Below are 16,583 nucleotides of genomic sequence, written 5' to 3'. Positions count from 1 at the left end.
CCCCAGAAGTCTGACTGAATTCACATGGGAAAAGAAAATAAATCACGAGCAATCAAGCAATCATCACCATGTCGAAGTGTACCATATCTGCATTCTCATACCCCAAAATGATGTGAAACAAGATGATGCCCAAAGACTATGTATTAAAGCCAGGAGGGCCTCCTGGAGCAAGTAAAGTGGGAGCTGACTTGGAAAGTAAAAGAGAGGCTCAGACGGCAAGAAGGTGTGGGGAAGGCACTGCAGGTGGAAGAAGCACCAGGCATGATGGAATGGGAGGATTAATTAGCAGGACATCCAGGGACATCAGGTTAAATAGGCTCAGAGCCATTAAGGAGAGAAAAAGACCTAAGCAGGCTCCCCAGAGGGCTGTGGGCCATGTCCTGGGAGCCCAGATTATGAGCAGGAGCAGAAGTAAGTCAGAAGCCCAGTGCTGCCCGGTTGGCCTCCAGACTTCTACTCAAGACACTCGCTCATGCTCAGCAAGCAATCAGATCCAAGTTTACAAAGGCTTTGCAGGCTATCTTACCTTCACCTCCACTCACTAAAATCACTGCCACGTGATCCTGCCAAGGGACGATCAGTCTGTGCTTCAACATCTTCAGTGACAGGGGCTCACTACCTAACAGACATACACACACCTAACACTAATAATGGGAATGGGAAGCTTCCAGGTCAATTTCCTCTAACAGCAACAACAGTAAAATACAAGCATTATTAATATTACTACTACTAATCACAATACTATGGAATGCACATAGTACCTTATGAAGCTTACACACTCCCATCTCATACTCTGCCCTCACCTTCCATCCCAACAGTCTGCATCGTTGGACTTGCTTCTTCCCTCTGGTCAGGTGGGAGATACCTATTGCATGGTTTCTCCTCCCCACTCCTTTCTCTCCATTTTGGCAGTTGCCCATCAGCCAGGCAGCACTGCCTGTGGAGTAAACCCCTGCACTGACCCTGGGACTGTACTGACTCTTTCCCTGTGATTCCACTGCCATTCCTTATAGATGACCAAGCTCATCCAGAAATGAAAGCTTAGTCCATGAAGCTTAAGCACTTGGGCATGTTTCTTTAAATGTGATCCTTGGCTATTCACAGGGCCGTTCCCCCAGCCCCTGCCAGAGATTCTGACCCAGGAGGCCTGAATGAAGCCCTGGAACTGGCACCCGGAGTGATGCTGGTGTACCTTATAGTTTGGCTTCAATTACATCAGCAGTCATCAAGCTCTTAAAGGACCATTCAGTAAATATTTTAGGCTGGGGGCCATCTATCTCTGCTGGAACCATTCAACTCTATTGTTGTAGTGACAAAGAAACCATTGACAACACTTGTAGGAGACTGAACAATGTAGTAGACCATAAACATACCTGATCCCTGGAACCTGTAAATGTTACCTTATTTGGAAAAAGAATCTTTGCAGATATAATTAAGAATCTTGTGGTGGGAAGATTATCCTGGGTTATCAGAGGGGCCCTAAAGGCAGTCACAGGCATCCTCACTGTCAGGCAGAGAGAGATGTGACAGACAGAATTGCAGAAGGCAATGTGACCATGGAGGCGGAGATGGGAATGATGCGGCCACAAGCTAGGGAATGCTGACAGCCACCAGAGCTGGAAAAGGCAAGAAACAATTTTTCCCCTATAGCTTTGGAGTTAGCACATCCCTGCTGATACATTGATTTCAGCCCAGTAAACTTATTTTGAACTTCTTACCTCCATAACTGTGAGAGAATAAGTATCTGTTGTTGTGAGCCACCACGTCTGGGCAACTTGTTACAGTGGCAATAGGAAACTAATACACTACCTAAACACACTCACATGGTTGTATTCTAATCAAATTTTATTTACATAAAGCAGGTGGTTGACCTGTAGTGAAATACAGGCTATAGTTTGCTGACCCCTGAATTATACTTTAAAAGGTCCAGGTGCACAAGATGGGCTGGTGAGAGAACTCAGAAATAAATACTTGGAAGTCATTATTCAGGAGAATAAATAGACAGAGACACTCACTTGAGTTCCCTTTGAGAGGAAGGAGAGAAAAGAAGGAGCTAGAAAAAAAATTTTAACATCTCATCTATAACCCACTCTGAGATGAACCCAAATAAAACCTCTGAGAATTATGAAGTGGACAGACTCCTCCAGCTGGAGCAAATCTCAGAGGGGCTTGGGAGGGCAGGCAGGGTGAGGTATATATGTGTGGGGGGTATGAGGTGTGTGGGGGGTGTGAGATGTGTGTGTGTGGGGGTGTGAGGTGTGTGTGTAGGGTGTGAGGTGTGTGTGGGGGGGTGTGAGGTATATGTGTGTGTGTTGTGTGTGGGGGTGTGAGGTGTGTGTGGGGGGCACCCACCTATGGTAGTAAACATCCCCCAGAACACTCAGCTGGGACCAGAGCTCTCCCTTCTCTTTCTGCCTCCCTCTGTAGAGAGGAAGCAGCTGCTCTGAGTGTGAATTCCACTCCTGTTTATCTCTCACTAACCCACAGAGAAGTGAGTGCCACACATGTGCACACGCACGTGCACACACACACAACTTCTCTGGGTCCATTATGGAGGACAGTTCCACAGACACTCACCAGAAACGAAGGCCACTTTTTCCTTTAGGATGGGAAGGACATCAGAAGCTTTCAAACCATCATTCCGAAAAGAACCTGTGAGAACAACAAAACAGAGGAATCAGGGTGAAAGAGGCCAGGCGGCTGAATCCCTGGCTCCTATCCTCAGGGTCCCAACCCCATCACGTCTTGTTCAGGCCCCACAGCCCAGCCCAGTGGAACAGGAGGGGGTCCGCAACAGAAAGAACACCTCCACACGTTGCCAGGCCACGGGGGGACAAGGAGAAGACGGCCCAAGTCACTCCCTCTATGTATTCAAAGGTCTATGACCTGGAGGCAAAAACTACAGCCCTGTTTCTGTGAACCTGAAGACAGGGGCTTTTTAAAAAGTAACTGTGGTGCTTGTAGTGCTACCACAGTGTCTGGTACATGGTAAACACTCAATAAATATCTGTTGAATAGGTTAGTTGATATCAAGATGGACCACAGTTCCCTAAATGATTCTATTTGCCTTTCCTCTGTGTGGCACAGCACCTGTTCATCTTTGCTTTACCAATGGGAAAAGGAAACCATGAAAACCCCCAACTGGAAAGAAAAATTGAATGTAATATCCCTTTTCACTTTTGTCTCCTCCCCTGCAAAGTCACCGTCATCAGGGCACAGCAAATACGAGGTAGGAGACACAAATGTCCTGGGAAGAAAGAGGACTCCCTTCTTCAGCAATCTGTTCTCTGCTTACATCTTGCTTCTATGTTGAAAAGTCCTTTCTGGGGTCTAGTTGAGTTCCTGTTAGGAGGCTGGAGGCAGAGGCATGGGGCCCACACAGATATGCCTGGAGAAACAGTGGCCTCAGGAGGCAAAGAACAACCCAGCCAGGGGTGAGATGTGTAGGAAGGGCGGAGCCAGCATCCACACACACATAAAACCCCAATCCAGCCCACTGTGTCCCTATCATTTAACCTGAATAGCCCTGTAGACTCTCCAGGAAAGCCACCCCACACTCAGCTCACCACAGGGATATGGCACAGATGGACTCTGGAAGAGAGGCAGCTCTGTGTCAGCTCAGTGAGCCAGAACAAGAGACACGGACACTCCCTCTAGTGCCTTCCAGTACTTGGCTTACTCCCTTACAGTACAGATGTGATCATCTACAGAGGGAGAAATGTGCTGGGCAGGACAATCTCACTCAGGGCTGTCTCAATCTCTAAACACTGACTACTTTGAGGGATCCAAAATTATTGGGAATTTTGACAACAACCCAGGATTAAGATGATTGGCCTAGGGAAGGGGAATGAGGCCATGGCACACTCAGCCAAAGAACAGAAGTGATGTGTCCCCAGAATGCCAGTTGCCATGGTCAGATGTCACACCCTAACCCAAAACAAATTTCCTAAGTGTATCTGACAGTTTTTCACTAAATGAGGACAGTGAGCCTTTTTATTCATCAGTTGCTTCTCTTTGTAAGTTGGCCCATCGTACCCACTGCAAGGCTCGCTGTGGGAAGGGCGATAGAAGAAAATCGCAATGAAAAGCAACTTTTAATTATAAGCATTGTTTTCCACTTTCTCTCCTTAGTTTCTATAGGTCTTTATGCTCTGACTTTATCTTCCAACACAGAAAAGCTTTTAAACCTCACTAGTAGAAATAGGATCAATATAAATTATTATACAAATAACGAATATATACATAGGGTCTTTTTTTACCCTCATGCAATAAATTTCAGTTCCCTTGGTAAACAAAAAAAGAGTCCTATCAGGCCTTACCAACTAGACAAGTATCATCTTTAATTAATATATGAATTGCTTGTGTAAAATTATGCTTCTGCATCAAAATAGTTTACTTTCATATATGAAATGTCTTTCTATATGTCAGTTGTAAAACATTCTCTCCTGCATCACTGTGCATGCTATTCATTTCTATATGCTATACATTCTATAAGCTATAGCATTTCTATGTGCTATATGCTTTCATTCTGTATGCTGTACAGAAAAAAAATTTAATATGAAAATCTAAACTTCAGCCTTGTCTTCTTTCAGATTATACACAAGTTCAAAAACAGCAAGGCCCCAACTAATCAGATTTTACCATACAGCAAGAACCCATATAACCCTCTTCTCTCCTAAACTCCTGTTCTCTTTTCCTACTGCTCTTCCTCTCCTCCCCTACTGTGTTAAAGTATACAAGAGAGCTCTAATTCCACAAAGACCCCGGACCTTAAGGAAGAATTTGGAATTTTCTATAATAGAAGCCAAAGGTGTCCTATCCTACTCCTTCCTCAATCCCACCCATGGAAAAGGAGAGGGAGCTCCAAATCTCATCCTTCGCACCCCACTCATCATGCCCACCATGTCCTTCCCCCCTCCAGGCTCCAGGACCCTAGAGAAGGGAGCAGCCTGTCCATGCAGCTGGAAATCATGGGCTCCAGTAAATGTCAATATCTTGGGATGGGCTGTTCTAAGATTCCTACGGCTTCCACTTCCCAGGCCAGAGTCTTCCCCCATCCAGTTCACACCACCACTGTGCTATCTGCCAGGTTGTGCCCACTCTAAGATATCCTAAAATGTCCAGACTTACAAGATCCTTAACTAGACAACAATCATTTCCAACAACAATAACAAGATTTTTCACATTATAAAAGGAGTTGCTCCAGTATCTCTTTAAATAAAAGCTGCCTTAGTGGTTTGAACTAGTTTTTCATTGTCCAAAAACTGAAGTAAAAATAACTTTTCAACAATATGAAGCCTGTCCAGAAGGTATCCAGCCATGTAATATGAAAAACAGAGACATTTATTGAAGATACAAGATACAAGAAACTTTGTACATAGGATAATGATGTTTCAGTCCCCTTCAAAGTAGGCACCATGGGACCTCACACAGTTCTCCAAGTTGTTGTCAGCTGCCCCATCATATTTTCCCAAATCTCATCAACAGTCTGAAATCTCTTCCATTTCAAAGGTGATTTTAGTTTTGGGAAAAACCAGAAGTCACAGGGGACCAAATCTGAGCTGCAGGGGGGTTGAATCACCTGGGTGATTTGACGTTTTGCCAAAAAACTCTGTTGAGACATGATGCTTGAGTGAGCGTGTAAGCTGTGATGAAGCTGCCAATCAACAGTTGCCCATAGCTGTGGGCTTCTGAATCATCCAAATAGTTTCCACGGAGGAATGTTCAAGCTTAACACCAAATCTGATGCAGATTCGGTGCTTTACTTGCTCAGTCATTTTGAATGCAATGGCCATACAGTAAACATGATCATTCAACAGCATCTACCACCCCCACTGACTAGTACAGTAAAGTCATCATTACTCACGCATGTGCATTCCAATCCATTGTCCTTGGTTGCCAGGTTACATGGAACATGGATATCACACAAACTGTTCTCATTATATTAACAATGGCTGAACTTTTTCCAGACAAACTTTGTATATGTATTAGGTAAAGCCAAATAGAGCTAAATTAATTAGCCTCGCTTATAAATTGGTGACCTCGCATTGAAAACCTATTTGCACTGGCTGAAGATCCTGTGTATCAATTCCCCTAGGGCCCTTGTAAAACCAGCTGTCAGAAACTATAATAAAAGGGAAGTCCATTGAATGCTAACTCAAACAGGACCAATAAAAGAGCAACATGTTTTCACTATCAGGTACATGTATGGGCAGACTTTTAGTATATGGTCAATAAATATTTGAATTAATAAATAAGTGAATGAATTGTTAACCCTTCCTAAAGTGACTTGCACAGGGTCAATGGCCTCATCTGTCGCAGCAAGTGCTGGTGATCTGAGTAGATGATCTCCAAAGTACCACTTAGCTCTGAGACTTTTCAAATCTTTTCTTCACATTCATTTGCCTTTAAGATCCTCAGATTATCATCAGATCAATATGCTTTGAAAGGAAATACTGGGAACAAATTCCCTAATGAGAGTCAGTGTACTTTAGGAAGCTAAAACAACTCTTCCCTGGCCTCCCAGCCCATTCTTCCCCAGGAATCGGGTTAGGAATTGTGATGCCCGAGGCATGTCACCCCATTTTGCAGGTAGCCCCAGTTACCAAAATGGGAGACTAGTAATAGAAGACTCTCTGTGAGGCAGACTTGGACTGCAACTGAGATCTCTGATATAAGGTATATTTGATATCACAGATTATAAACTCGAGACAAGCCATACACCAATGTCCCCTTCTAAAAGAAAAGCCCGCTGTAGCAGTAGGCCCCTTGCTACCCCTAAAGAAAGCCTGAGAGGAAATAAATCCCCTAAATGCTGGGAGTTATTGCAAGGAAAACAAAAAAAAGAACCCGAGGGCACCCTCGTGGATCCGACCCAATGTGAGTGCTATGTTTTCTCTTAAGGACAAAGGCATGCTCCACTGGCGTTCAGCGCCAATCCCACACCATTCAAGTCCTGCTGCTGGCAGAATTATAAGCCTGCTGTTCCCATTAATTAGCAAAGTTGAAATGCTCTGCATCTATTAGGGAAGTAAAAATTACCATTGCCATCTCCCCAGGTTCTCCAGCATGGGTCTTCTCCAAGCCCCACTTCTGCCAACTTCCTGTTCCAAACGCACTGTGCTTACATTGCTGCTGCCTGTTCCTCTTCACATTTTCCTGTTGCTGTTCCCTATGCTGGAAAACGCCAACCATCCTCACTCTGGCTCTCTGTGGCCCCACGTGGTAACAGCAGGACTGGCCTTGGTATCACACAGTCCCTGTCCATGATTTTGTGGCTCTAGGATGGCAGTGAGTCCCCCAGGGCAGTTGGGTGCCTTGTGCTAACCACGCTAACTTCTTTCAGAAAGCAATCTTGATTTCAACAAGTGAAGAAACAAACAAGTAAAGGTTGATCATTTGGAAGTGCAAGCTGCCAGGGAACCCACGGATTGCTCTTTACTTCCTTTGGTTTTCAGTCATTTTCCCTTAATTTGCACTTATTTAGAAGTAACCAAGTAAATATTCCAATGTTGCTTCAAGCAGGCCTAGACCCTGTTTTACCACTGAGACGGTAAATTTCCCCATGCTCAAGTCTCTGCCTCCGTTTTCCACTCTGTCCTTGTGGTATCCAGCATGGAGCCTCCATCAAAGCAGCACTGAAACAATGACTGATCTGCTGCACAAGGAAACTGGCTTACAACAGAGAGGTCCAAGAGCTTGATAGGCCAAAATGTGGTTTGGGCATAATTTGGACAGTTTTCTATTCCCAGAGGCATTCTTTCATCCATTCTTTATTGAGTACCTATTATGTGCCAGGCCTTATGATACCAGGCTTTGGTGATACTAAGATAAGTAAGGATTAGATCCTGCTCTCCAGGGGGCTTCCAGGCAGAGACAGACAGGTAGGTAGAAAGGATAATGGGCTATAATAAGAGGTGAGACATCGCCTGTATGGAATGCAAGGAGGCTCAAAAGAAAGACTTCCTAAAGGCAAGTCCTAAAGCCACACAATAGATAGAACCTTGCTAGGAATGCAGAATCTTAGGCCCCACACAAGACCTGTAGAATCAGGACCTGCACTTTAATAAGAAATTCAGGTGATTCACATGCGCATTACCTTTGGAAAAGTCGTATACACTAAAGTATAATTTTCTATTCCAGAGTTGCCTCAGAGAAAGAGATAGATGAAAGAAAGCATCCTCCCATCATGTCTCCCATCCCCACCATGGGAATTCCAGAGATTCAGCCATTACCCTGTAACCATCACTCAAATTCTCCTCTGGAACAAAAAGGATAGATAACTTCCCCTTCCAAAGCATTGAGACTGGACCATGTCTTGTTTTTCTGGCAGTAGAAATGTTTATGAATAACACATGTCCAAACCATGCAGAATTTTGGTAGCTTCAACCATTCATTTGTACATTAAATATTTTAATTTCACAATAAACCTTTCCCACTACCCCAACCCTCAGACTCCAGTCTTCCTCACTGCTCTCTGTAATGTAAATACTATTCATGGTCATTTTTACAAACCAAGATGCCATCTCTGAGCTGGCCCTGCAGGACAGAGGAGTCAGTCGGTTTATGCCTTTTTATTACACCTGTGCACTCGCCCATAAGGACAAAGCTTTGGATGGCAGGCAATGATGAAAGGGAAACAGAGGAAGGAGGGGAGTCCCCACCTCAGGGAGCTCTGAATTCAATGAGAACACAGTGCTTATCTCCAACAATTCTCTCCCTGGGAGAGGAGACCCAATTTCTGCCCTCTGAGAGCTTTCAACCTAATAAAATACCTAGCACCCATTTCCCCTAACACCAGGAAGTTACCAGACTCTGCATAAAAAACAACTTAAGTTTCTAAGATTTTAATAAAGACCCTCCCACCCTGCTCTCAACCTGGCTACCCTGTATCCCCTATATCCTGATTGTTGGTACCTGCATCCACTCAGTTACCAAAACAGAAACTGGGATGGCATCCTAGACTCCTCCACTCCTATATACCAAATATCAATTGGTCGGTTGCTCGGTTTTGTTGATTTTACCCCATAAATCTATGTCTAACCCATCATTTCCTCTGCAGTTTCCCTGACCTCCCGTCAAGTTGAGATGTCCCTGGTTGTTTCTTGTACTCTTTCACTCCTGAAAAACACTTCTGTGTTTTCATGCTACCCCCCATTAACTGACCCTGACACCTTGAGGGTAGAACCAGGTCCCACCCACTGTTCTACTCCAGCACCTAGTGCAGCACCTGTCACATGAAAGGGGTTCAAGAAACACCAAACTGAACCTGAGCATGCAGAGGTCTTAAGAAGACAGGAAGTGAGGACGGTGGGTTGGAAGTTAATCATCAGGCCTGCTCCCCCAAAGAGCTGATCTTTGAACCAGATATTGAATAAAGAAAGGGCCATGGACTGGAGCTCTGGTGGGGAGCAGCACATGCCAAGGCAGAGAGGAAGGGGCAAACAAACTGGATGCCAGAGATGGAGAGAGCTTACTGGCTGAACAGAGAAGCAGACTTAGGGAGTGATGGAAAGGAGGGCATGAAGGAGATCTCACTTTGAACCTGATCTCTCAATAGGGTGGGCTCCTAGAAAGGCAACAGCAAAGATGTGGTTGTAAGGGCCTTTGGAAACTCAGAGAGCCAGAAGCAAGGGCCAGAGCTGGGTGGAATATGACTGGCCCCAGAGGAAGGCTGTGACTCCAGGGCAGGGCTGAACCAGCAGGATCTGACCCCAACCTCCACAACACATTCTGTTCTACCTTCAAGGAGAGAGAGGAGGATGGGACACATGGCTCCTGCTGAGGTGAGTGGTAGACTATGGGGACAGTGGGTACTGGGACTTTGTCTCTTTTATCTTTTCTCTAAGTCAGGAAGAAGGTTTATCTGTGAGGTACCTCTTGGGAGCCTGCCAGGACAGTAGCAGGCAGGCAGTTTGTGCAAGACCCCATGAAGATGAAATGTGGGACTAAATAATAAAGGAAAGAGACTTAAGGTTCCTTCAGTATAGGTACTAGATGGGCAAAGCCCTTGGGAGAAGACACTGTCAGTGCAGTTGGGGACATGAGGGAACCCATTAGTGGGTAGAGGCAATATCATCATTCCCCTCACTGTTCCTTTTCTTCCGCCTTTCCTACAGTGACAGGAGAGAAGGAAGGAGAGAGAAGTGGCAAGAATGAGAGGAAAAAGGGTAACAGCAGAGAAAAAGGCACACTCATACTCACCCACACATGAAGGTTAATGTCTTGTCTCCTGTTTATAGACACTAATGAACTATTGAGGAAACTGCCTGTTTGGAAGTCTCTTGCAGCTCTCATTAAAACAACTACCACTGAGGCAGGACATGTGTGCTAAGAGGAAGGAATAAATCCAGCACAGAAAGACTGGAGAGCTTTGTGTCAGCAACAGAACACACGACACAGTATAGAGATCCACCTGCCTCTCCACAACCTGGGGATCCATCTGCCCACTCTGAGGCCAACTCCCACATATGCCCCTCACCACTGACACCACAAATGTCTAATCAGCCCTGGCAGCATCCTCCTTCCCTGAGTGAGCTGCATCCATGGAGGAGAGACAGTGTAGGAGAGTTCTCCTTCCTGGCACTGGGCCATGGATCTCCCAGAAGGACATTCATGAGCCTCAGCTAGCCTGATTTCAGTGCAAAAGGGGAGAGGTAAAAACAAACAAGGCAAGTGCTAAATACTAATCTGTGAGCAAGCTGACTAGATTTCATGCAATATGAGGTAGTAGCCAGAGGCTTAAGATGACAGCCAGATTGGACAGTCTTTACACGAGGGAAGAGCAATGTCTATCTTCTCTTAATTCTGACATGCATTTGAATGTCACCCCTCACAATGGCTTTTTTCTGCCCTGCACTATAGTGAGCTGTATACCTTACCCAAGGACCCTTCTCCACCCCAGTTTGGGCTGGGGTTCCTCCTTCTCTGTCTATCACATGGCAGGTGCATCACTGCCATGTACCTGCATCCGGCCCCCTCTATAGACTCTAAGCTCCTGGGGGCAGGCACTGGGCATTTATCTCTATCTTTCAGTGCCTGCAGAAAGCTGGTGATTAACAAGGGACTCAAGGACTGACTCTTACTCATTGGCAGTGCCTTGGTGCCTTCCACAAAAAGTGGTTCTTAATAATTGCTGTGCCTCTTCCCCTGGTCCCTCTCTGTGCCTATTTCTACCCACATCTCCATCCTTCTCTCACACTCCCATGTGAACTCTAATTGTGGCCAATTCCAATATTAATTTTCTAAGGTCAGTATTAGATGTAAAGGTCTGGTTAATGGACTACTTTTGAAGAGCAGAAATTTGCAACACTTGCCACTGTTAAATTAGCTCCATTAAAGATCACTAATAATTAGCACTTTAAACATGTGGGTAACACCTCTCTAAGCCCAGCTAATGAGCAAACTGTTTCTGTTTATCCTTCACAAGATTTAACATTAGCTCCAGTTGAGACCTCAGCTGCAATACACACAGGCTCACTCATCCTCCCTCCCTCCCCAGAAAAGCTGACATCATTCAGTGTCTCTAGAGACAACAAAATGGCCACTTCAGAATTGATTACATGTGCCCATCCCTTGTTTTAACTGATTCTTTGCTAACTAACCCAGTTATTTAAAGTGCTCGTGGATAGTGGTGAAGATGAAAATTTTATTGTCTTTTTGTTACACTGGGCATTATTCTTAGATGGGTCCTCAAAGTAACACAGAACATTAGCCAGTAATGAATTAGTCAGTGATGAATATGAATCAACTGTTGAACATTAGCATTATATTTGCTTTTTATTTTTTAAATCATTCTTCTTCTTCTTCTATTATGGTTGTCCCAATTTTACCTCCTTTGCCCTCCTCTGCCCAACCCCTCACACTCCTGCAGTCAATTCCCACCTTGTTGTCCATGTCTATGACTCATTCATACATGTTCTTTGTCAAGTCCCTTCCCCTTCCTTCCACCATTATTCCCTTCTCCCGTCCTCGGGTCACTTTCAGTCTGTTCCATGTTTCTATGTCTGTGGTTTTGTTTTGTTCAGTAGTTTATTTTGTTCATTAGATTTGTCTTATAGGTGAGATCATATGGTATTTGTCTTTCACCAACTGGCTTATTTCACTTAGCATAATGCTCTCCAGTTCCATCCATGCTTCTGCAAAAGACAGGAGGTCCTTCTTTCTTCTTGCTGTGAGCATTCCATTGCATAAATATACCACAGTTTTTTGATCCACTCACTTACTTATGGGCATGTAGGCTGTTTCCAGCACTTGGCTATTGTAAATAGCACCACTATGAACATAGGGGTGCATAAGTTCTTTTGAATTGGTGACTCAGGATTCTTAGGGTATAGTCCCAGCGGTGGGATCGCTGGGTCAAAAGGAAGTTCCATTTTTAGTTTTTTTGAGGAAATTCCATGCTGTTTTCCACAGTGGCTGCACCAGTCTTCATTCCCACCAACAGTGCACTAGGGTTCCCTTTTCTCTACATCCTTGCCAGCACTTGTTGTTTATTGATTTATTAATGATGGCCATTCTGATAGGTGTGAGGTGGTATTCCATTGTGACTTTAATTTGCATCTCTCTGACGGCTAGTGATGTTGAGCATCTTTTCATATGTCTATGGGCCATCTGTATGTCCTTTGCCCATTTTTAAATTGGATTGTTTATCTTCCTGGTGTTGAGCTGTATGAGTTCTTCACATGTTTTAGAGCTCAAACCCTTGTCTGATGTATCACTGGCAAATATGTTCTCCCATACAGTTGGTTCCCTTTTCATTTTGATGATGGTTTCTTTAGCCATGCACAAGCTTTTTAGTTTGATGCAGTCCCATTTGTTTATGTTTTCCTTTATTTCCCTTTCCCAGCAGATATATTGGCAAAAAATATTGCTGTGTGAATATTCGAAACTTTCCTGCCTATGTTTTTCTCTAGGACTTTTAAGTTGTCATGACTCATATTTAAGTTTTTTATCCATTTTGAATTTATTCTGGTGTATGGTGTAAGCTAGTAGTCCAGTTTCTTTCTCTTTTTTTTGATGGCACTAAACTTTACTGAACTAAAGCACCTTCTCCTTGTCCAAAGACATGTGTGCTTCTGTCCTTGATCCTAGTTCTGTAGTCACTACTTAGAGTGACATACCAAAGAGACATTAAGATACCTCAGGGAGATAAACAAATGTGAAGAAGTTTTAAAGGGACACAGATAGGGAGAGGTTACTAAAGAGAATAAAAAGACTTGTTCTGGTGTGATTTTTTAAATAATTGTACTAACCCAGAAAGAAAGGTCTGTGCACATGATACACACACACACACTCCATGGAAACGAGACAGTGTTAGCTACATAATACTGTGTGTTTCTCAACACTGTGTATCTCCCAACACTATGTTTAAGTTTCTGGATAAACTGGCTGACCATATCTGAGGTGGATGGTTTGGTCACAGAAATATTCCTAGAGTTTTAAGCAATTTTTAAATTCTTAAATTATTACCTTGGGTATCTAAACACTGCCCAAGTCAATAAATATTTATTGATCGCCTATATGTGTCAGACAAAATTCTAGTCTCTGTGGGTACAATGATAAAAAATATAAAATTCTTGACCTAAAGGGACTTTTTGTTTGGTGGGGAGAGTCAGATACATCAACATGTTATTTTAATATCATGTAAGAAACATAATATCATGTAGAGGTACATACATACAAGAAAATCCCAAAGGAATAATAAAATTTGAGTTCTAAGAAAATATCTAAAAAGTGAAAAGAGCAAACTAGAGAAGAGGCAAAAGACTACAGGACCCTCAGCAGTACTGGACTGGACAGGATGGTGGTAAATACGAAAGTCTCTCTGGTAGGTTTAGGGGAAGAGAGACGAGTAGCTAAGACATGGTGGTTTTTTTCCCCCGGACCCAGAACCTCTCCAGAGTTAACAGACAGATGGGTTAATGTTTGCCAGAAGTAAGCAATAAGGTTCCCCTGTGGACCTATCATAACCAATAGCCAAAATAAGCTAGGAAATAACCAAGATCAAGACAGAATCTGATTTGTGATGCCTGCTATTTCTTTAGAAAGAAGCAATAACAATGTCAAGTACTTAAATAGGAAACCAGGGATAATCCAAAATATCTCTCAAAGTTAGAATCCTTCTCCAGAATTATGGAAAACAAGAAGCTGGGACAACCTACGAAGGGTTCCCTAGGTAACCCTCAAATCTGTTCACCATAGGACATACTAAGCCACACACTCCAGGAGCACCTGGTAAACTGAGTGGACTTCCTACCCCTGCCTCAAAAAAGTATGTGGTTGGGGAAGGCCATGAACCTCATAAAACTGCATACAAATTATTGCATATGTGTCCATGCATGTTTATTTTTCTGGGAAGAGAATCTGTGTTATTTTAGTTTTCATCAGATTTTCGAAGGGATTGATGGTTCTCTAAATGGCTGGAAACCACTGGTCTAAGGCAAAGGCAAAATGAGACTTTATAATTTATCTTGAGTACTAACCACTAGATCCTATCACCCAGCAACTGCCTCACTTATGGCCAAGACTCTAACACTCATGGTTTACATGCACCCAGTACAGTGGCTGGGCTGGCAGAAAAAAGTAACTAGAAGAGCAAAATGATTTAGATTCTTTAGTATGGCTAAAGAAAGCTGAGGCAGAAGGCTATGTACAGGCTCCTATGCTCTAAGGATAAATTTCATCAGAGGTGGTTCTGTTCTCTCTCTTTATGGAGGTACTCAGAGCCAGGAGAACTGAGGTTAAACGTAAAATGAGTTTTATAGGTGCTGTAGCAGTACCTTCCCTGGAAGTCTTCCCAATTGAAGGTTCCCTTGGCCTCTAACCCCTGCTAACAGAGGAATGACAAGCTGACTCTCCTAGGTCCCTAAGAGCTTATGATCAGGGTTAGAGCCAGCCAAATGGGTCTGCAAATTTATTTAACAAGATCCCTTGGAAGCTGGTTCATGGCAGGATGAGAAGGGGGTTCTCAAATGTTCCTAGTCAAGCAGCAACAGCTGGACATACCTGGCCACTATTTGCTTAACAAGCCATTTTCTGCATGAGATGGCAAGCTCTTCCTGGGCAGGCACATCCTGACAGATAGCTCTGAGCGAAGCACAACCCTGAGTAAAGCACTTATTAGCTGTGTGCCCTTACACAACTTACTTAACCTCTCTGAATCTGATTCCTCAAAGGAAATAACACCACCTACTTCAGAGGTGATGATTAAAGAAGAAACTCTATTTGAAGGTACCAGACACATAGCTGATGTTAAGTTAACATAACACTCCTTCCCTCTTCCCTGTTCATATTGGCAGCCTTAGCATGGGTCATGGTATATAGATGCTCAATAATAAGTGTTGATTATGTGAATGAACAAATGAGTAAGTAAACTAGTAAGTCAATGGAGTAAATTCAGAAAACAAAAGCTAAAAACTGCCCCCTCACCTTCCCACTACACACCAGTAAGCCATGCTATGCACACTCACCTTTGTGGTTCCTGTGAATTTTTATTGTTTCTCTTCCCTACCCAATCTGGGCAGTTTGGCAAGCACTCCAACTACTCCTTAGTGAGGTTCCCCAGCTACAAAGGAAAGCCTTCTGTCCCCAAAGGGAGACCAGCTACAGACTGAGCTGATTGAGCACTAACACCCTCCTCTTGTGTCCACAGGGCTATGATCATGGGCACCCTTCTCACACTAATCTCCATGTGCTGGTGCCCTTAGCTACCATATGCCCCATTCCTTCTTCCTTGTCTCCTCTCTCCACTGCTCTTATGAGGCTGGGTCCCAGACAAAAGTGTACAAGTTCTGATGGCATTTCTGAGAAGTACCCCTACTGAAAATGCATACCAATGGCAGCTCCACCATCTGGGATGGGGTATCCCCAGCATCTCCCTGTAGACAATACCATCAGAACCCTATCAGGAGCCCCAGGTGCCTGCAGAGAGAAGGAACAAGAGGCCTAAGGAGAGTCTGTGCCCTGTAGATCTTTTCCTTGGTTGGCCTTAAGCTGTCAGGCCATTGTGAATGGGGAGTTCACAGAGGAAGAAAGGCTAGAGAGGCTGCAGAGCTAGGTGTGGAGGCACTGGGGAATGGCAAAGAATAGAAACTTGGGTGAGTCAGACAGACCCTCAGATCCACCTGCTCCAAACAATAAGTGGTCCCAAGCTGCTAGAAATCTCCATTCCATGCTCTCTGAAAGTATTTTCTCATTAATTCTCAAACACTTAGAATTTCCTCCAGCAATATAAGGAGGACACTTGCAGGAAGCCAGAATACCTGGTCCTCTTTCCTCTCTTCCAGCTCCTTGAAGATGAGAAGCCCTTGCCATGATCAGCGAGTCATGAGGTTGCCTTGTCCATGGGTGAATGTGCACATGTACTCACAGCACAGCCTAAATGCTAAAGACTAGCTTAATGTTAAGGCAGAGAGTAAAGATGTTTATTATGGCTTTGTAACTATTGAAAAATCACACCAAACCTAAATATTCAACCACAGGGGACTGACAAAATAATCCATGGTATATCCACTCTAAACAACCATTAAATATGACACTATACAAGAATAATTAATGTCATGGAAAATTTCATGGTATATTGT

At 43.9% G+C, this 16,583-nt stretch overlaps 1 protein-coding gene across 11 annotated transcripts in view; it reads right to left on the bottom strand.

Moving 5' to 3' along the window:
* The window catches only part of KALRN (kalirin RhoGEF kinase), a 701,923-nt gene that overhangs the window by 483,660 nt on the left and 201,680 nt on the right, over positions 1-16,583 (bottom strand). For all 11 annotated transcript variants that reach the window (XM_036018207.1, XM_036018206.1, XM_028504792.2 and 8 more), the window contains exon 2: positions 2,578-2,652. In XM_036018207.1, the coding sequence (XP_035874100.1) occupies positions 2,578-2,652 (75 nt within the window). The remainder of the gene's footprint in view (positions 1-2,577; positions 2,653-16,583) is intronic.

Source organism: Phyllostomus discolor, chromosome 2 (assembly GCF_004126475.2).
Source record: "Phyllostomus discolor isolate MPI-MPIP mPhyDis1 chromosome 2, mPhyDis1.pri.v3, whole genome shotgun sequence".
NCBI classification, from domain to species: Eukaryota; Metazoa; Chordata; class Mammalia; order Chiroptera; family Phyllostomidae; genus Phyllostomus; species Phyllostomus discolor.
Note: the sequence above shows the minus strand (reverse complement) of the source record. Positions and strands in the feature narration are given on the sequence as shown.